The 23,006-nt window shown below is 43.0% G+C and overlaps 2 protein-coding genes across 3 annotated transcripts in view; one reads left to right on the top strand and one right to left on the bottom strand.

Moving 5' to 3' along the window:
• LOC139447395 (cilia- and flagella-associated protein 300-like) overlaps positions 1-23,006 on the bottom strand; it is a 60,827-nt gene that overhangs the window by 16,395 nt on the left and 21,426 nt on the right. For both annotated transcript variants that reach the window (XM_071228724.1, XM_071228723.1), the window contains exons 5-6: positions 22,613-22,785; positions 20,737-20,803 (exon numbers count right to left, since the gene is read on the bottom strand). In XM_071228724.1, coding sequence (XP_071084825.1) covers positions 20,737-20,803; positions 22,613-22,785 — 240 coding nt within the window. The remainder of the gene's footprint in view (positions 1-20,736; positions 20,804-22,612; positions 22,786-23,006) is intronic.
• Positions 4,627-8,319, top strand: LOC139447632 (uncharacterized). Its single transcript, XM_071229044.1, has one exon. It carries the CDS (start codon positions 5,154-5,156, stop codon positions 6,126-6,128), a length of 975 nt encoding a protein of 324 aa, XP_071085145.1. The 5' UTR covers positions 4,627-5,153; the 3' UTR covers positions 6,129-8,319.

Raw genomic sequence — 23,006 nt, 5'->3', positions numbered from 1 at the left:
TCCTGAAGGTCATTTCTAACTCGGATCTTCCCGGGTTCCTAAATGAATATATTTCTTATATTATACATGGTAGGTTTATAGAATTTACTGACTTTCATCCATGACTCTTCACTATAAGATAATTTGTCCATTAGAAAATGAGGACAAAAGAAGACAATGGAATTTATTTGAACTAAACCCAAGAAAATTCTTTCATTTAAGAAAACATTCCTACACTTACTTGTCTTAAGAGGTTTTCTTACTTCATTACATATCTTGTAAAGTCTTAAGAACAAATTTCTTAAAGGTGTCCATTTAGAGAATTACCAGCAAGCTAAGAGCAATTTCAGACTATCTGTCCTGAATGAATGAACTGTGTTTATCTTGAGCCTTTGTCTAGGGACTTACAGCGTTCGGCATGAGGTACAGATAATCCGTAACTCCCAGTTTCAAGGCATCTTCCCGAGGCAAGAGAGTTAACTGACTTTAAAAGTCCAGTTTCCACCCTTGCCGAACTCGGCTGGAATTACTGGGCTTGATCGTAGCGCCACCAGTGGCTATTACCAGTGATGGCCCTTCCAAGCCTCTCCTATGGACCAATTAGATTCCACCTTTCGTATCACTTGCGTTTGCTTCACACAAAATAGTGGCGCCCAGTCAGGATGATCTGATTGATAATCAAGATCTATATTGTGTCTTACATCACGAAATGCATAAAATCACGTTAGCACCTTGATTAAAAACATGAAAAGATTTCGAAAATATCTGCTAACAACGAGTTGGCGGTGCACATGCTTTGCAAATCTTGCAATCAACCGAAATCTGCACGACAGTTTACGAACCGGATTTCGATTTCGGTGCGCGATTATGATTGGACTATGCATAGACTCGTTAGTCCAGCCAAAATGTAACTCCATAATACCAGCCTAGTTCGGCAAGGGTGGAAACTGGACTTTTAAAGTCAGTTAACTCACTTGCCTTGGGAAGATGGTTTCAAGGAGGTTAGTCTATATATTACTCAATGACATTTTAAGAGTGAAAATGAAGAAATAATGTATGGAATGTCAACTCTGCAGAGAACATTCACTGAAGTCAGCCTATTGTTCAGATGACGTCATGTACTCAATTTATGAACAATGTACATGATATTATATTTGTGTCAACAAATATGTCATATCATGGCTTCAACTGGCCAGTCAGCATTGATAATCGCTAAAATGCACATGAGCAAATATCGAAAAGTTATTACTCATTATAATCCCACAGGTAGTAGTTCTTGTTTTATCTCATCTTGTTTTAAGTAATACTTTCTAGAATATGAAATTATTTTTGGTAGTGAGTCCCCATATAATAACAGCAAGCAAAGTCTTTATTAGTTTGACCTCAGGGAATTAGTAATGATGACACACTCGACTGAATTCCGTAATATGGATTGGTTCACCAACACCAAGATATATATGGATTATTCTTCCCTTCTTCGCCAATTAATGCCTTTGATAACATAACAATGTTTTCCAGTCTGAAGCAACAAACTCCTGCTTCACAGTGTTTCAACTTTGATAAATGTATGGTACCAGGTGCAACCTGGTTTAGTCTGGTGCAAGACCCATGTAGATCCAGGGTAGAATAGGTCTTCAGCAACCCATGCTTGATGCAAAAGGCGACTATGCTTGTTGTAAGAGGTGACTAACAGCATCGGGTCGTCAGGCTCGCTGATTTAGTTGATGCATGTCATCGTATCCCAATTGCGTGGATCGATGCTCATGATGTCAATCACTGGATTGTCTGTTCCAGACTTGATTATTTACAGACCGTCATCATATAGCTGGAATATTGCTGAGTGCAGCGTTAAACAAACAAACAAACAAACAAACAAACAAACAAACTAGTCAGGTGCAGCTTGGTTTTCATGTCACATGCAGCTTGTGCAGGGTAAATCAAGTTCCTCAAATCAAGCCCTGATGATTGAAGAGTGAGTGAGTGAGTGAGTATGGTTTTACGCCGCTTTTAGCAATATTCCAGCAATATCATGGCGGGGGACACCAGAAATGGGCTTCACACATTGTACCCAGATGATTGAAGAGGTGAAGACGTTTGTCACAAATCATCTTATGGAATCAGATGAATTAGGTGTGATGCTGATCAATTGTGTACGGCTACTGCCTGGTTGCTAGGCAAAACAACACACACGTATACCAGATTACCTCTGTAAGACCTGCTACCTGAATCTCTATCAATATTTACGCCAGGTAGTTGCATGACAGCTGTCAATGAATCAGACCTTCGGCTACATGTGATTTCTTCTTATTTCGAACAGCAACAGAAATGTAGCCAACAGCTGAGCTGAGACATTTTAAAAAAAAAATGCTTTCAGATTATTCTGAAAACAATAAGGCTTTAAAAAAAAGAAAAAAGAATTGTTTCTCAGGCAATTACTTTTGAAAATATAGTGCGGGCGATGGTTGTTTTTTTGTTTTTTTTCTCTTGTTCAAACTAGTATGTTAACTGGACTCTTAACTCTCAGTTAACTCTCTTGCCTCGGGAAGATTGTCTTGTAAAGAAACTACAACAGATGTTCCTGTAGAGCAAGTTAAGAATACACAGGCTCATGTCACCTCTCTTTTGGGGTAACTATTTTATTCCGTGATACATCTGGCTGTTGTATGGATGTCAGTGTAAACATGAAGTCACACATATTGATCTAGCGCTACATACCCTTATATATATAAGGATAAGGCCAAGGCCAAGGATATCAGCCAAGATATAGAGCAAGTGGTAGAAAGGGACACCCTGAATATTCTTTTTCTGAAGCTATATTGCAGATAGTGTGGTAGGGCCTGGACGGGTAACTCGGGTACTCGGGTCGGGTGGGTACTGAGTAGGACCCGGGTACCCACAGTACTACCCGGACCCGTGGTTAGTCACCTGATTATATTGTTTAATGGCCAAAATTATCTAGAACTCTATGGTTACACTATAAGTGACAAATGTTCACATTTCTTTCCGACAGTACACACATTCCTTTTGACTTTATGTTTGCATAAAGATAAAACTTCAGTCAATTTCAGTTTTTGCATGACCAGATCATTTTATACCTGTATCTAAATACATTTTGACAGGAGTACGGTCAAATGTTTCCCAATCGGACATTCTGTACTTATCTCTTGAGACCTGCAGCGAGTGTCTGTGTAGGGTCGGGTAATAGGGCGTTGGTACCCTGGTAAATTTGGACTAGTCCCTACCCTATAGTGTGGTATTGTAGCTGCACATGCCCCGCACAAGTCACTCATCAGGTGAAGATAGGTAGCGTTGGTCGCAGAAAGTAAGTGGATGGGTGACTGTGTGACTGTGTTAGAATACTGATGATGGTAAATGAGACCATTCACCTTCTCGCAGCTCACAGACAGCTTGGGTTGTATACTCCCCAGGGAGATGATAATGAAAATTGAGTCCAAACTGATCCATTGACCAGGATTATGTAAAGTGCCAGAGAGCAGCCTAGCTTGAACTACATAAATAGATGATTATTATTAATAGCAGCCTGCCACCCTCATCCATAACTGGGATATACCATTAACACATGATGAATTTGTTTCAGGGGATGCAGCGGCCCTAACACTGAAATCAGTGGAATGACTTCACCATGGAGACCTCATTACCTCAAGATTGTTTACCTGATTGCAAATTTAATCAATCATGAATATACATGATTAACAGGCCTAATTACCACATCGTGATCATTCAGGATCTTTCAAGATGTTGACCAACCGCAGAACATCAAACGAAGGAAACTAGTGCCTCACACCAGCACAGGACACCAGTGCCTCACACCAACACAGGACACCAGTGCCTTACACCAACACAGGACTCCAGTGCCTCACACCAACACAGGACACCAGTGCCTCACACCAACACAGGACACCAGTGCCTCACACCAACACAGGACACCAGTGCCTCACACCAACACAAGACACAAGTGCCTCACACCAACACAGGACACCAGTGCCTCACACCAACACAAGACACCAGTGCCTCACACCAACACAAGACACCAGTGCCTCACACCAACACAGGACACCAGTGCCTCACACCAACACAAGACACCAGTGTCTCACAACAACACAGGACACCAGTGCCTCACACCAACACAAGACACCAGTGTCTCACACCAACACAAGACACCAGTGCCTCACACCAACACAAGACACCAGTGCCTCACACCAACACAAGACACCAGTGCCTCACATCAACACAGGACACCAGTGCCTCACACCAACACAAGACACCAGTGTCTCACACCAACACAAGACACCAGTGTCTCACACCAACACAGGACACCAGTGCCTCACACCAACACAAGACACCAGTGCCTCACATCAACATAGGAGACATATGCCCCATTTCTTACACCATCACATCCCAAGGCAATCCAACCACAATGGAGTCATACCCACAAGATTCCTGCGCTTAATTATTTATTTCCAAAGGGTGTTTTAATCCAATTATCACAGCAGGATCCCAGCAACAAGGTGTGGTTTCAGTGGTCGGAACAATCTAGAAATTCTGCCCGGGATTGAAAGAACTTCTAATCAATCAGTTTGCCATGATGAAGTTTGAAGGGTGTATTGTGGTCTGTGGTATGTACAAGAGAGAGGCTTGAGTCAATCAGAGTTATTGATTCCCAGCAACTGGCATCTATCAATATTAGCTGAAATGCAAATCCAAGTGCATTATCTGCCTGGCTTCCATGACACATAAGCTTCACAGCACTGCAGTCAGGATTGACTATGCAGATGACTGAGACATAAAATTCAGAAAGGATGCAATCACAGCCATCTCCTCGTCTGACACTCTCTTTTCTTTCAACTCAAGCACAATGATGATTACATTCTAAATATAACTGACACTTACAAGAATATGAATGGAAGGATTTCAGTGCTTTCCAGTGGCAAGTACGTCTCAAGGATAATGTTCTATTTCCAGTTGGCTTTGTTGTGAACTCAGCATCTTCAATGGAACCAAAACGACATGGAAAATAAGATTAATTCAAGGTCACGGTTTGTTATGTGAAAACGTATTTAAATGTGAGGCCCACTTCCCATGTGGCATTTCTGTGATACTGGCCAGCGCACAGTTTGTATTTCTTCACCTGGAGTTACTATGCAACACTGATAATGAAGAAGAAGGGATGCTGCAACAATCCCTGTTTTCTGACCTATGCTACACGCATGGTGTTCTCCCTGCTAGTTCTACTCAGTGCTTCCCAGATAACCTGTACCGTCATTTTCATGCTCGTTTGTCGAAGAAGTGCTCGCGACCTTGTGTTGACCCTTGACCTTTCCGTTGACCCTTGCATAGGTCAAGGTATCCCAGCCTATATGGCGTCACTAGTTCTGTTGGTGACAGTCCTTGGGTTTGGATGTCTGGGACGGAAAGCAACTTCAGTGATTTTGATATTTCTCGGAATTTGTGACGTTGGTGTTTCCATATATCTTCACATTACACAGTTAAATCAGGACTTTGGTCAAATCGAGACTGATTTGAACAACACACTTTCATCATGTGCTGGTGACATTGATGTCGTTATGAATAACACAGTCAGCAACACAACATACACTGTTGACAACAACTTCCGAACTTGTTCCAGTATTTACACCCTTCTAACACAAACCTGCACAGAAATCATTTCCCTTTTTTCAGACCCACTCCCGCACAAAAATATGCAAGCATGTTCCAGTATTATTATACAATCCCTCACCAACATTAAATTCAAATATTACCCCGTTTCTCTACCACTGATGTTTTTATCATCAATTATGTACATAATGTTGAGCATGTCCTTGTTTTATATCCAACATCGAGACAAGAAGCTTCCCGGGTACAGACGAAGGGAGCACATTCTCCATGCACCGGAGTTCCGGGAGTGTTCGACAAAGGACACGGATGAAACTGACATAGGGGCAGGGTGGACATTGAAGCTGTGTTTGTTGAACTTGTTGTGGTGCCGTTGTGCTGTGTTGTTAAAACAACAGTACTGTTGTGGGGTACGACAGTCTCGGAGGGATAATCGAGATATGTATGAGTTTGAAGCATTACCGATGAGACTCTCACATGAGGAACCGATGACATCGGTTACACAGCTTGTATGACAATTGTTGATAACTCATGTTTCATGTGTAAGTAACTAATTATAACTGCAAAGCAGTAAGCTAGACAGCTAGTGTCCCATACAAAAGCAGCTGAGATGTGATACACTTTTGGGATTACAAATTGTTGACATTTGTTTCATCTGCATAGAGCTGATTATAACTGCAACACGGTCAGACAGAATGTCAGTGCTGTAGCCAGCTGGGGGGGCAGGGGGGACAGTTGGCCCCCCTGGATTTATTATAGAAAACAGTTTTATTTGAATTGTGAAAATACAAGTTTGAGACAAGTGATACTTGTACAAATATTTGACCCCCCTGTCAAAAGAAGTTAACTACGGCCTTGGAACGTTGACAGCTTGTGTCCGTCAAGCATCTGTGTGGTACAAAGTTGAGATGACAAACTGTTGAAAGACCCTTTTTCAGCTGCACTGAGCCGGTCAACTCTGCAAGACACTAAGACGAATCGTCAACAGCTCGTGTCCAATATGCAAGCAGACTATGTGTTGAGATGACAAAATGTTGACAAGTGTTTCACATGCATGCGGAGCAGACAATCAACTTGCAGCACATTCAGACAGATAGCGTCCATCAAACAGCTGATATGTGGTACACAGTTGGGATGAAAAACTGTTGCCATCTGTTTCATATGAATGAAGTTGATCATAACTGCAACACAGTCAGACAGAATGCTGACAGCTAGTGTCCCATGGCTGATATGTGGTACACCGCTGGGATGACAAATTGATGACAACTTGAATTTCATCTTCAGTAGCAGATCAACTCTGCTAGACAGTAAAACAGTGTTGGCAGCTAGTGTCCCATGACAAAAGTGTCTCACATGCATGCAGCTGTATATGTAACATAGTTATGAAGACAAGAAACGTTTATAGATAAAAACTTCATTGTTTCTAATGCCATTACAGGGCTTCATTTTGCCCCTTCAAGTGAATGACTTGTACATGTGGATAGATATACAGACAGTTTCATGTTTACACAACATATGTTACAATAGTCGGAAAAGTGTTGACAACTTGATGTCCCACACAGAAGCTGACAAATGTTGGCAACAACATTGTGTCTGATGTGCATGGAGCCTTTGATAACTGTAACCAGACTATGACACTTGTTGACAACTTTGTGTCTGATGTGCATGGAGCCTTTGATAACTGTAACTACAGGATGACACATTGTTGATAACATTGTGTCTGATGTGCATGGAGCCTTTGATAACTGTAACCAGACTATGACACTTGTTGACAACTTTGTGTCTGATGTGCATGGAACCTTTGATAACTGTAACCAGACTATGACACTTGTTGACAACTTTGTGTCTGATGTGCATGGAACCTTTGATAACTGTAACCAGACTATGACACTTGTTGACAACTTTGTGTCTGATGTGCATGGAGCCTTTGATAACTGTAACCAAACTATGACACTTGTTGACAACTTTGTGTCTGATGTGCATGGAGCCTTTGATAACTGTAACCACAGGATGAAACATTGTTGACAACTTTGTGTCGGATATGTATGGAGCCTTTGATAACTGTAACCACAGGATCACACATTGTTAACAACATTGTGTCTGATATGCATGGAGCCTTTGATAACTGTAACCAGACTATGACACTTGTTGACAACTTTGTGTCTGATGTGCATGGAGCCTTTGATAACTGTAACCAGACTATGACATATTGTTGACAACTTTGTGTCTGATGTGCATGGAGCCTTTGATAACTGTAACCAGACTATGACACTTGTTGACAACTTTGTGTCTGATATGCATGGAGCCTTTGATAACTGTAACCAGACTATGACACATTGTTGACAACATTGTGTCTGATATGTATGGAGCCTTTGATAACTGTAACCAGACTATGACACATTGTTGACAACATTGTGTCTGATATGTATGGAGCCTTTGATAACTGTAACCAGACTATGACACATTGTTGACAACTTTGTGTCTGATATGCATGGAGCCTTTGATAACTGTAACCACAGGATGACACATTGTTGACAACTTTGTGTCTGATATGTATGGAGCCTTTGATAACTGTAACCAGACTATGACACATTGTTGACAACATTGTGTCTGATGTGCATGGAACCTTTGATAACTGTAACCAGACTATGACACATTGTTGACAACTTTGTGTCTGATGTGCATGGAGCCTTGGATAACTGTAACCACAGGATGACAAATTGTGGACATCTTAAGTGTGTAATATGAAACAGAAAAGGCCGATGACATCCAATAAATATCTGATATGACTAATTGTTGACACTTCGTGTATCACAGGATGCACAAGGGCCAGACAGATCTGTTACACATCGGGTTTGACAAATCTTTGACATCTAGTGTATCATATGAGTATGTGAGTATGTTTTTACGCCGCTTTTAGCAATATTCCAGCAATATCCCGGCGGGGGACACCAGAAAATGGGCTTCACACAATGTACCCATATCTGGAATCGAACCCAGGTCTTCAGCGTAACGAACAAACGCTTTAACCTCAAGGCTACCCGACCGCCCAGTGTATCATATGACACATCAGGAGCTGATGTTATCTGTTACTTGTAAGATAAGCTGCTGTTAAGTGTCCAAGGTCCAGATATATCTGTTACACATCAGGCATAACAAACTGTCTCAAAGATAGGAATAATATGATCACCATGCCAACTGAAATTTCCAATTTGCAACGAATACTTCTAAGCGTTCACCACAAGGCCTCTTAGCAAAATTCAAGGTGATAAAATTGATTAAATTAATTTAAGTTAACTTTATTTTAATTAATTTAAATTAAATCAAATCAAATCAAATCAAATCAAATCAAATCAAATCAAATCAAATCAAATCAAATCAAACCAAATCAAATTGAATTAAATTAGATTAAATTAAATCAAATTAAATTAATCAGAACATGTGAGTGTGCTAACTGATAAAACATATCCACCATTTCCTTAAATCAGTGGACAACTGAATGATATATACCATGTTACCATGTTTTAGAGGAAAATATGATAAAACCAACATTCCTAGTTCCATGTCTGAAGCCGCAAATAGCTGCAAAATTGCTGATGCAGTATTAAGCAATAATCACTCACTCACTCAATCCATACCTGAAACTATGGTGACATGAATAACTTATCTCCTTGTGCTAACAATAGGCTTATGAACACAGGAGGGGGGTTGCGGAATCTGAGACAGTCTGTACCAAAAATGCTCGAGTCTGCCACCTTGGCTCTCAGCATCATTTTTAGTGTATCTTAGTGTTATCAAATGGACTATTATTTAATGTGCCATACTTACAAGACCAAACAGAATTTTACAAGACACAGACTTGGGGCAACGGTGGGGAAGTTGCAGACTTGTGCGAAAGTTTGTAAACAGAAAAGCCCTGTTAATCTAGGCCCATTTCAATGTTCGAAAGTAAGCATAAAAGGCAAGGTGTTGTTGTCATGACCTGAATGTAAACAACTGACAATTTAGGGATCCCTAGATTAAAAAACACAGGACCCCAGGACCCCTTATAGTTATTATTTTGGAACACTGTTTGATATATACACCGGGTATATTTACGTTGATTGGTTGGTTGGTTTGTTGTTCAACGCAGCACTCTGCAATATTCCAGCTATATGACGGTGGTCTGTAAAAAATGGAGTTTGGACCAGACAATCCAGTGATTGATATCATGAGCTTCGATCCATGCAATTGGGATCGATGACATGCATCAACCAAGTCAGCGAGCCTGACCACCCGATGCCATTAGTCGCCTTTTACGACAAGCATAGTCGCCTTTTACGGCAAGCATGGGTTGCTGAAGACCTATTCTACCACGGATCTTCACTTTATTCCAAACAGTGCAAGAAACCCTGCTTACCTGATGATACTGTTGAAAACATGTGAATCTATTATCCTATTCTCACTATTGAGTGCCCTGTTCCAAAAAAGTGCCCCCTCCACCAACATCTATACCAATATGTTAGTGATTGAAAAAGGTCCCCATGCGAAGAACGAAAATTTACAGACATCTTTTCTTGTTTATATCACAGATATTAGACAGTTTGTTGGTTAACGCTGCACTCAGCAATATTCCAACTATTTGAGGGCGGCCCGTAAATAATCAAGTCTGGACCAGATAATCCAGCGATTGATATCATAAAAATTGATCCATGCAATTGGGATATGATGGGAACCTGTTCGTTGCCTCTTACGACAAGCATTGTCACCTTTTACGGCAAGCATGGGTTGCTAAAGACCTATTCCAACCCGAATCAACCCGGGTTTCTGATCCCTTGAAAAACAAGACCAGTAATGGAAAATACAAGCATGCATCCATTCGCCTGAAGCAATCAACCTATGTTGAAGATGTCCTCAAAGGGGGAAGGAGAAAATGTCTTATTCTTAACAATAATGTTACCATTACTCAGAGTTCTGAGAAGAAAATGAATCTCTCGAGATAATGCTCTCACGCAGCAGACAAAGTGCCCATTAACACAAAACAGCATCAGTGTCAACAGCGAATGTGAAGTTATATCAGAGGAGGGGACTACGATGGTGTTAATGTTGAGATCACTTCGTGCAGTGTGTCGAGCATGGCTGATGCTGATTCAGCAGATCAATATCACACAGATTGTCATCACAAACCCTATAGCTCTACAAGAGGAGTTATGCCGTACGTTCATCTGATCTGTCAGCTGATCTCAGCACAAGGTACTAGCTGATGTATCACTCCAACCTGTTATCTACCACAGACATCTATATGCAGAACACTAACCTGAATAACCATGGTATTTAATCTAACAGTTGTTATTGCAAAGAACTAGCTGATGACAGTGATTTCAATTAAGGCTTTAAAAAATATTAGAATTGGTTCTCAGGCAATGGCTTTTGAAAATATTGTGAGGGCGGTGGTTTTGTTTGGTTGTTCAAACTGGTATGTAACCAAATTTTGTTTGCAATAAATTCAATGTAGCCATGTTGTTCTTAAGTATTGTAGCATTTCAATGCTGGGGTCGTGTGTTCGACACACAGAATATTTAAAGATTGTTAAAAAAAAAATTAAACAGAAATAAAAGTAAAACTGCCATACAATCTCGCTCATCTATTAAACATTCCAGACTTTTCTTTTGTTTAGCTTTCAAATTGTGAAGCGGTGTCCAGGTCTCCTTGAAGTTTTCGTCCACAGTATTTGTGTCTGGCGACCCCTATCAATATTTCAAATTATAACAATAAGCTTATGACAAGGACCCATAATGTTTAGTTTCAAACATTTTGTTCGTAATAGATTGTTTTTCAGTGAGGATATTCAAATGTGACCTCATGACTATTTACTCATTTTTCAATGGCACTGCCATAACTAGGTGAACACTTGAAATGCTTATACTCGTCTAAAGTGCAGTTTCAGGAATTAAGGGACTGTTACCTTGGATCCTTGCTTTCCGCCATTATGTTTGAATCTAGCGAGCACCTAAATCTGTCAATATTGACATTAAGGTTTTGACAAAGGTTGGACATGATACTACCTTTGTGACACGCACAAACAAGAGTCACACGATATTGAGAAGCCAAAAAAATCAGTATCGGGAAAATCTGTGATGACTTCGCCCCCAACTGTTAGTGTAGCATGATATTTTTCAATAAATGTCACAATGACTGTTATCGAATACTGATGATGGTACTCCTCGTCAGTGTTTGAAATGGACCCAACAAGACAGTCAGGCAGGTGACCCATAAGTGTCGCCTGTAGCAGGTGGAGGAAAATTTCATGCAGCCATCTGAAAAGTTCCCAGCCATGGGCAGGCGGGCAGGCCGTTGTTTCGCCACATTGCCTCATTGTAACTTTTTGATGGGCATTCTTGAAGTTGGGGAATAAGTACGAAAATGTCAAACTTTATGGACAACAACTTCTGGTATATTGCAAGTTAGGGTTAGGTCAACATGATAATGGTGTAAGAATCTACATTGAAATGTCGCTAGATGCAAAAACCAGAAGTTGTTATCCACAGAATCTTCTTACTCCTCATGGTGTCACCCCACTTGTCAGACACCCCACTTGTCAGACACCCCATTTGTCAGACACCCTACTTGTCAAACACACCACTTGTCAGACACACCACTTGTCAGACACCCCATTTGTCAGACACCCCATTTGTCAGACACCCACTTGTCAGACACCTCATGGTGTCACCCCACTTGTCAGACACCCCACTTGTCAGACACCCCATTTGTCAGACACCCCACTTGTCAGACACCCCACTTGTCAGACACCCCATATGTCAGACACCCCACTTGTCCGACACCCCATTTGTCAGACACCCCATTTGTCAGACACCCCACTTGTCAGACACCCCATTTGTCAGACACCCCACTTGTCAGACACCCAACTTGTCAGACACCCCACTTGTCAGACACCCCACTTGTCAGACACCCCACTTGTCAGACACCACATTTGTCAGACACCCCACTTGCCAGACACCCCACTTGTCAGACACCCCACTTGCCAGACAGCCACATAGGTCGTGGTTGAGTTGATTACTAGTCCATCAGCTGATACCTTCCCAAAGCAACACACTTACAAAAACTTTCATTATAACATCTTCCTGAGGCAAGGGAGTCAACTGACTGTAAAAGTCCAGTTTCTACCCTTGCCGAACTAGGCTGGAATTTCCAGGCTCGATCGTAGCACCACCAGTGGCTATTATGAATTATATCGATCCATTCTATGTCCCTCCTATTGACCAATCAGATTCCACCTCTCATATCATTTGCATTTGCTTAAAACAAAATGGCACCGCTAAGCATAGACGATCTGATCGATAATCTAGATATGATCTATATTGTATTAAAACAGGTCTTCGTGAAGTGCATCAAATCACATGAGCACCTCAACTAAAAACATGAAAAGATTTGGAAAATATATATCTGTCGACGCTAACTTGACGGTACAAATGCTTTGCAAATCCTGCAATCAACCAAAATCTGTAGTTTACGTACCAAATGTCGATTTCAGAATTCCAGCCTAGTCCGGCAAGAGTAGAAACTTAACTTTATAGTCAGTTAGCTCCCCAAATGCCTGGGGAAATGCCTGTATTTTTAAATTCCCAGACGCCTGATGAAACCTCCCGGACGTTTCCGGATGTCTGATGAAACCTCCCGGACGTTTCCGGACGTTAAATAGTAGGACCCATCATAAGCACTAGTAGAAATTTGCCATTTTAATGGTTTTTCTATATCTTATCATTATAAGGCCAAGTGGACTAAAAATGTTAAGTTTCTACCACTGTCCAGGCGTTACATATAGTTCCCAGGGTGACCACTGTACTACCAGCAAATTAAATACTGACTTGCCGATACAGTTGTTTATTTGGCTCTTTCAATAAAGGTAGACACTTGTTCACTATCAATTTATGAACTTTGCAAAACATACGTAATAGCTATTGGCGATTTTATCTGGGGATTATATATTATAGCTGTGAATTACATATATTTTTACATGTAAAGATTGTGGAGTTTACGAAGAACGATAAACTTTGAACATTCAATTGAAAACTTATTATCGGAAGTAGTAACATGCATAACATTTTTTTAATAATGACAACATTGGTGTATAATAATAACTTTATTGATAATTTATAACAATAATGGCTCTAGTCGTGGCAACTTCCAAACTTTCGGGAAGTTGTAATCTATCGGACCGTCATTCAGGCGATGTTTCTGACAGATCATGATCTGAAAAATACTATCATGAAAGTGTATCCCGTGGATAAGCCGACCCCTTTCTACAGAATCTTTTTTCTGGTCCTCAAAATTCAGCTTATACGCGGTCATATACGATATGTGTGACTAACGGGATCCGGTGGTCAGGCTCGCTGATTGGTTTGATGCATATCATAGTATCCAAATTGCATGGATTTCTCAAGCAGGAGACATCGTGCTTGAGTGAAGAAAATCTAACAGTGACTATATTTATCAGAACAAAGACATCAGCTAAATCTTACACACATGCTTCAAAGTAATTAGTTTCAATCATTCCAACATCCACAAACTTTTGCATCCAGTGGGACAGTGGAAATTATTTGCGTCCATTGTCATTTGTTTGCGTGTTGAGTACAGATATCCCTACTGGGGTCAATCACAGTGAGCAAAAACATCTTCAATGCAAGCGAAGTAAAGTTAACACAAGCATGAGAGATTCCACCACTATTTCATGTTACTATTTTTCTATTTCAGTATGCAAAGTTAAGCATGAAAGTCAAGGGGTCATTGTCATAAAGTTGAAGTTTTTTTTGTTTTTTTGTTTTGTTTGTTGTTTAACATCACACTCAGCAATATTCCAGCTATATGACGGCAGTCCGTAAATAATCAGGTCTGGACCACACAATCCAGTGATTGATATCAAGAGCATCGATCCATGCAATTTGGATACTATGATATGCATCAAACCAATCAGCGAGCCTGACCACCCGATCCCGTTAGTCGCCTTCTACGACACCTTTTCACCTTATATGGCAAGCATGGCTTGCTCAAGGCCTATTCTACCCAGGATACAAAAGTTAAAGTCCTCGTAATCTTGGTCTCCCAAGGTAAATGCTAAAGACTTGGGGAGACCCAGATTCAAATACATTAATCATACACTCAAAGGCCCCAAGGATCGCCCTTTATTTTAAGGGTCTGGTCATTTATTGTAGGGGTGGGAGCAATCTCATTAAAATCAGATCTTAGCCCTCGCTACCGCTAAAGAAAGATCTGAGGACATCCCATTACGGGTCACGTCAGACTGACCTTGGGCAAACTTTGACCGACCAATGGAATGACCAATCAGAAGGCAGCTTTCTTGTGCTTTACAGCACTGATTTCAAATTGGCGACTATGATTCGAAACATATTTTGACAAATTCTCGACTACAAATTTGCAACCTGAACAAAAGAACATTCTTGAATGGCTAATAGTTAGGCTAGATTGTCTGGATTCAGTCGTTAAACGCGAAACTATCGTTCGGAATAAAGATTTCGAGGTTGCATGATGAGAAATCATATTCCGACAGTCACTTTCATAATCTGCTAAGCGACGCTCTGATTGGTCGGATAAAAGATTGTTCTGACGTGAACCCTAATGTGATGTCTTCAGATCTTTGTTTAGCGGTAGCGAGAACTAAGGTCTGATTTTAATGGGATTAGGGTGGGAGTGACGCCAGGGATGGGAGTGACGCCAGGGGTGGGAGTGATGCCAGGGGTGGGAGTGACGCCAGGGATGGGAGTGATGCCAGGGGTGGGAGTGATGCCAGGGGTGGGAGTGATGCCAGGGGTGGGAGTGATGCCAGGGGTGGGAGTGACGGCAGGGGTGGGAGTGATGCCAGGGATGGGGGTGATGCCAGGGGTGGGAGTGATGCCAGGGATGGGAGTGATGCCAGGGGTGGGAGTGATGCCAGGGGTGGGAGTGACGCCAGGGGTGGGAGTGACGGCAGGGGTGGGAGTGATGCCAGGGATGGGGGATGACGCCAGGGATGGGAGTGACGCCAGGGATGGGGGTGACGCCAGGGGTGGGGGTGATGCCAGGGGTGGGAGTGATGCCAGGGATGGGGGTGATGCCAGGGGTGGGGGTGATGCCAGGGGTGGGGGTGATGCCAGGGGTGGGAGTGATGCCAGGGATGGGGGTGATGCCAGGGGTGGGGGTGATGCCAGGGGTGGGAGTGATGCCAGGGATGGGAGTGATGCCAGGGATGGGGGTGATGCCAGGGGTGGGAGTGATGCCAGGGATAGGGGTGATGCCAGGGGTGGGAGTGATGCCAGGGATGGGAGTGATGCCAGGGGTGGGGGTGATGCCAGGGGTGGGGGTGATGCCAGGGATGGGGGTGATGCCAGGGGTGGGAGAGACGCCAGGGATAGGGGTGATGCCAGGGGTGGGAGTGACGGCAGGGGTGGGAGTGATGCCAGGGATGGGGGATGACGCCAGGGATGGGAGTGACGCCAGGGATGGGGGGTGACGGCAGGGGTGGGGGTGATGCCAGGGGTGGGAGTGATGCCAGGGGTGGGGGTGATGCCAGGGGTGGGGGTGATGCCAGGGGTGGGAGTGATGCCAGGGATGGGGGTGATGCCAGGGGTGGGGGTGATGCCAGGGGTGGGAGTGATGCCAGGGATGGGAGTGATGCCAGGGATGGGGGTGATGCCAGGGGTGGGAGTGACACCAGGGATAGGGGTGATGCCAGGGGTGGGAGTGACGGCAGGGGTGGGAGTGATGCCAGGGATGGGGGATGACGCCAGGGATGGGAGTGACGCCAGGGATGGGGGTGACGCCAGGGGTGGGGGTGATGCCAGGGGTGGGAGTGATGCCAGGGATGGGGGTGATGCCAGGGGTGGGGGTGATGCCAGGGGTGGGGGTGATGCCAGGGGTGGGAGTGATGCCAGGGATGGGGGTGATGCCAGGGGTGGGGGTGATGCCAGGGGTGGGAGTGATGCCAGGGATGGGAGTGATGCCAGGGATGGGGGTGATGCCAGGGGTGGGAGTGATGCCAGGGATGGGGGTGATGCCAGGGGTGGGGGTGATGCCAGGGATGGGGGTGATGCCAGGGGTGGGGGTGATGCCAGGGGTGGGAGTGAAGCCAGGGATGGGGATGACGCCAGGGATGGGAGTGACGCCAGGGATGGGAGTGACGCCAGGGATGGGAGTGATGCCAGGGGTGGGAGTGATGCCAGGGGTGGGGGTGATGCCAGGGGTGGGAGTGATGCCAGGGATGGGAGTGATGCCAGGGATGGGAGTGATGCCAGGGGTGGGGGTGATGCCAGGGGTGGGAGTGATGCCAGGGATGGGGGTGATGCCAGGGGTGGGAGTGAAGCCAGGGATGGGGATGACGCCAGGGATGGGAGTGACGGCAGGGATGGGAGTGACGTCAGGGATGGGAGTGACGCCAGGGATGGGGGTGATGCCAGGGGTGGGAGTGACGCCAGGGATGGGAGTGACGCCAGGGATGGGGGTGATGCCAGGGGTGGGAGTGACGCCAGGGGTGGGGGTGGGGAGTGGACAAGATCGGTCTCAGGGATGTATCATATTTTGCTGAAGGGCTCTTATAAATAGGTACTGTACAATATACGTCAAACCCTAAACCATCATGACAACCATCAAACTGAACTGTCTCACAGCTGTGTGTCTTGGCTTGTCAGAGTAACCTCCCTTGAAACATCACTGGCATCACCCAGATCACAAGCTCGTAACATCCACTCGTCGCCGCTGGTGCAGGGTGAGAAAGAAGTGAACAAATGCTTGTCCTACCAGGCAAGTACATATTTCAATCGTATCAATTCATCTCTTAATCAAATTCAATAAAATACCACATTATGTTCAGTATAGCGTAAACCCAAGCACCCCCTTCTAGCTGATTCAGTATTTTGAATATTTTTTTTCAGCAAATACAGGTACAGGAACAGGTGATAACAAACTTGGACAAACTTTAAATTTGAGATTAAACATCATTAGACATTATGATTTACCGTGTTTAAATTGTATTTCTTGTTCTGCTAGGCATTGTTTTAAGAGCAAAGATAAAGATTACAGTGTATTTCCTCGTAAACTAAGCCGGAAACAGCGATCAGCTGTACACACGTTTTCTCCCAATCTACTGGTGATATGGTTCAAAATTACCCAATTATACAACTTATTTTGATACAATGATTCGAAGAATTGTATCTGAAACTATTAGTATTATTTTATCAGGAATAATATATTCCAATATCGTTTTAATTTTGTTGCAGCTTTAGTATGTATATATTTTAAATAATAATAACCATAAGTCAGGCAATTTTGTACCGGTGATCGCTATTGCCAGAATGTTTTTTATGCATTATACAGTTTGACCAATCATTATCGAGGCAATTGCAAAAACTTTATGGTGACATATTATAGTCAAACTACAACAAATAAGACTTTTAACGAGTCAAAGAATGACATTTATACAAAGGTTCAAGTGTAAAAATGTCTCTACACAAAAAATCCCAATTTTGACATCAATAATAATTATTTGTTCCCTGTTGGAATCCTATTGTTTTATATCCATATACTATCTCATGATACTCATGAAACAATGTTATGTACTACCCACAACGTGTCCCGATTCACCAACCTCATGTGTAAGGTCTCGATTCTCCAGAGTATAGTATCTCCACTCTATTGTGATCAATACCCTGGACTAGGGATGGCTGTTGGAGATTTAAAGTGTATCATAATAATTAGCGATGTACAAGGCCGAATTGCGATACGTATCACGATAAATTGTATAATTCTAAATTTTGAATTCAGAAGCAATCTGATACATCAAGGTGTGAACTGACGTTCACAAATGAAACAAAACAAGATGCTGGTACAACATGATGTTTACTCAGTCAATAAATATGTAGCAGGGTGTGGAGTCATCCCACAGATGACATCCTTACCTTGTCAGCTTGCTGACGGGGGTTAACCTCTTTGGTCATGTAGACAAGGCATCCGACCTCGGATCAGAAGGTCCGTGGTTCGAATCCCATCACGGGACACGGACATATTTTGGCCGCTACAAATACGCAGCCATCTATGGGCCCCGGATGCATGCTCCGGGGCCGCGAAGGCACTTGGCAAGTATATAACATTAAACACATGATAAAAATTGATATTTGAAAACGCCCGATAATGAGTGAGTGAGTGAGTATGGTTTTAGCAATATTCCAGCAATATCAAGGCGGGGGACACCAGAAATGGGCTTCACACATTGTACCCATATCGGGGATTGAACCCGGGTCTTCGGTGTGACGAGCGAACGCTTAAACCACTAGGCTACCCGACCGCCCCTCCGCCCGATAATGATATTGTGATACATATCGTGGAGAGAATGAACCTCAATTTACTGATATACCGATAATGCTGCACACCCTTACATTGGACCCATTTCCTTCAGGGGAGATGTCGCCATCTTACCTCTATATCACATAGGGCCAAATAAGCACAGGATTTCAAACGAGTTTAATCTGTTATATTTAGCAAATGGTTAAAGGGCTTTTATCCCAACAGAACAGCGATATAATCACTAGAGAAAAAATGCATATCATGATTCTCGAGTCACAAAATAAATTGTGCTGTTTTTGCACTGAATTCTCCAGGTGCAGTGCGGACCATCAACATGCAGGGGAAATTTAGGCTCACGCAAATCATGCTAATAGTAATATCCTTAGCATCATGTTTCAAGATAAGCTGTAAAGAATCTTTAGCCTCAGTAGCTCTTGCGCTTTTTGAAAATTGATACAGAATGAAAACATGAATCAATACATGGGTAGAAATGGTGTGTATTGCATAAGGAGTTAGCACAGTACACTGCAGCCATTTGATTCTGCAACTAAGTAATCAGAGTTAGAAATTGGCACTAGTCCTGTAGTCCTTGCCAAACTGCCCAGTAGTAAAGGTATCATAAGGGCTAGTAGAAATTCAACCTTACAAAAAAAGATCACAAGGACTAAATTTTCATGGACACTGGTACGGAGAGGGTCATTATTTAGCTTTAGATCATCTGCTACGACTGTGTCTTGCTTAGCGACTGGTATAAAGTCTATTTATAGTGTTGCATCTGTCCAATCAAGACACATTACTTGTGTGAATAGAAACTAAGCGATGAAATTATCAACTTTAATAACAGGGGTAGAAACTAACAGTTTCAGTCCACTAGGTGAGGTGAGATGAAATTGGGTTTAACGTCGTGTCCAATATTATTGCACTTATATAGCGATGTGCATGCACATGTGTGTGTGGCTGCTTGTACTAGTCCGGACTGATGCCGATTTATAGTGCTAGCACACTGAGATACGATGCCGCATTTTAACATGAATACCCCACTCAGACACAGTATACTGACTCCGAGCCGACTAGTCCTTGTTTTAGCCCCTTAATGCTGAGCGCCAGACAGGGTAACAAGAGGTACCATCTTTTAACGTCTTTTCGTATGACGCGGCTGGGGATTGAACCCTGGACATATTGCTCTCCGGGGGGACGCTCTACCATTAGACCACGGAGGCAGTCTTCAGTCCACTAGTCCTTATAATGATAAAATATTGCAAACCCCCTAAAATGGCATATTATTTGTATGAACCGAGAAAGAAAACATAAAATCGTATTTCAGTTACAAACCGGTAACAAATACAAACGAATCAGGACAGTTGGCAGAGCTCTATGCAAAGAGGAAGACAACATCTTCACAATTAAAGTTTGTTTGTTTGTTGTTTAATGCCAAACTCAGCAATATTTCAGCTATATGACGGGGGTCTGTAAATAATTGAGTCTTGACCAGACAATCCAGTGATTGACATCATGAGCATCGATCTAAGCAATTGGGATAGGCTGACATGCCTCTTACAACAAGCACTGTCACCTTCACAATTAAAGATGACCATGAACAGCCATATGATTGATGAATGATAAAAAAGACTGAAAGAATTGTCTTCTTTGCTGAGGAAGGCAAACAAGAAACTTCTCTAAAGACGCATGTTTGATATCAAAATATCATAATCAAAATGATCAAAAAGACAGAATTCTGACTTTGGATGCCACATCACGTGCCTGCAATAAACTGGAATGGAGAAAGTGACTGACCTCTGCCTGTATGGAGAAGACGTTGGACACAATGCTGAGTTCCTTGGTCTCTGGGTTCTTCTGTACACTGCAAATGCAATACAACATAGATGTGCTTGTTCCAGGGCGACCAATACAACTACAGAGGATTCTGTATAGGCAGGATCTGTTTAGACAGCTTTCCAGAACAGAGAGAAATCTTATTCCAGCAAGAGTTACACCCGTGAGGTGAAATGGAGTTTAGCATCGCAAGATTATTGCAATTTTAAAATGACGTGCATGCACATGTGTGTGTATGTCTGGCTGCTTGTACTAGTCTGGACTGATGCCGATTTTTGAGTGCTAGCCCGCTGAGATACCATGCCGCAGTTTAACATGAATACCCCACTCGCACACAGAATACTGACTCTCATCCGACTGGTCCTTGTTTTAGCCCCTTAATGCCAAGCACCAGGCAGGGTAACAACAAGTACCATCTTTTAATGCCCGACCTTCCACTTTTCGGGCAGACACTCTACCACTAGACTGCGGAAGCAAACCGGCCACTCTCTATGAATGTATCAGTGTATCATAGTATTAGTGCAATATTGTATCAGTGAATCCTTTCGTCAGTGTACCATTGTGTCAGTGTACCATTGTATCAGTGTATCATTGTGTCAGTGAATCATTTCGTCAGTGAGTCGTTGTGCCAGTGTACCATTGTATCAGTGAATCGTTGTGTCAGTGTACCATTGAATCAGTGTACCATTGTATCAGTGTATCATTGTGTCACTGAATCGTGTCAGTGTACCATTGAATCAATGTACCATTGTGTCAGTGTACCATTGTATCAGTGTATCACTGTGTCAGTGAATCGTTGTGTCAGTGTAACATTGAATCAGTGTATCATTGTGTCAGTATACCATTGCATCAGTGTACCATAGTGTCAGTGAATCGTTATGTCAGTGAATCATTGTGTCAGTGAATCGTTGTGTCAGTGAATCATTGTGTCAGTGAATCATTGCGTCAGTGAATTGTTGTGTCAGTGTAACATTGCATCAATTAAACATTATGTCAGTGAATTTGTGTCAGTGAATCATTGTGTCAGTGAATTGTTGTGTCAGTGAATCATTGTGTCAGTGAATCATTGTGTCAGTGAATCATCAGTGCATGGTTGTCAGTGAATCATTGCATCAGTGAATTAATGTGTCAGTGTAGTGAGCAGAAATGGGGTTTAACGTCGCGTCCAAGATTATTCCACTTATATAGCGACGTGCATGTATGTGTGTGTGTTTGTGTGGCTGCATGTACTAGTCCGGACTGATGCCGATTTATAGTGCTAGCACACTGAGATACCATGCCGCAGTTTAACATGAATACCCCACTCGCACACAGAATACTGACTCTCATCCGACCAGGCCTTGTTTTAGCCCCTTCATGCTGAGCGCCAGACAGGGTAACAACAAGTACCAGCTTTTAACATCTTTTGGTATGACGCGGTCGGGGAACGAAACCCCGGACCTTCCGCTCTCCGGGCGGACGCTCTACCACTAGACCACCGAGGCGGTTGTGTCAGTGTAACATTGCATCAATTAAACATTATGTCAGTGAATTGGTGTGTCAGTGAATCATTGTGTCAGTGAATCGTTGTGTCAGTGAATCATTGTGTCAGTGAATCGTTGTGCCAATGAATCATTGCATCAATTAAACATTGTGTCAGTGAATCGTTGTGTCAGTGAATCATTGCATCAATTAAACATTGTGTCAGTGAATCTTGTAAGTGAATCGTTGTGTCACTGAATTTTTGTGTCAGTGAATACTTGTGTCAGTGAATCATTTTGTCAGTGAATTGTTGTCAGTGAATCTTTGTGTCAGTCTGTCATTGTGTTAGTCTGTAACAGTGCCAGAGATGCCCTACCTTATGAGGTCTTTGTAGAGAGTCTTGGTAAACTCCAGGTACTTGTCCACCATGTCCTCATACTGACATAACTTGCCTCCCAGACACACATGCTTGAACAGGCGGAACAGGAACTCATCCCGGTCCGCATCACTGAACGTGTCGTAATTGTCAGAATCCTCCAACAGCAACACCTGTAATGTACAAGGGACACTGCATACAGCAGACACATACACACCTGGTGACACTGCACACTTCTCACAGCAGACACATGAACACCTGGTGACACTTCACACAGCAGACACATACACACCTGGTCACACTTCACACAACAGACACATACACACCTGGTGACACTTCACACAGCAGACACATGCACACCTGATGATACCTCACATTTCACACAACAGACACA

The sequence above is a fragment of the Haliotis cracherodii genome, unplaced genomic scaffold (assembly GCF_022045235.1).
Source record: "Haliotis cracherodii isolate W230 unplaced genomic scaffold, xgHalCrac1.p SCAF_7, whole genome shotgun sequence".
NCBI classification, from domain to species: Eukaryota; Metazoa; Mollusca; class Gastropoda; order Lepetellida; family Haliotidae; genus Haliotis; species Haliotis cracherodii.
Note: the sequence above shows the minus strand (reverse complement) of the source record. Positions and strands in the feature narration are given on the sequence as shown.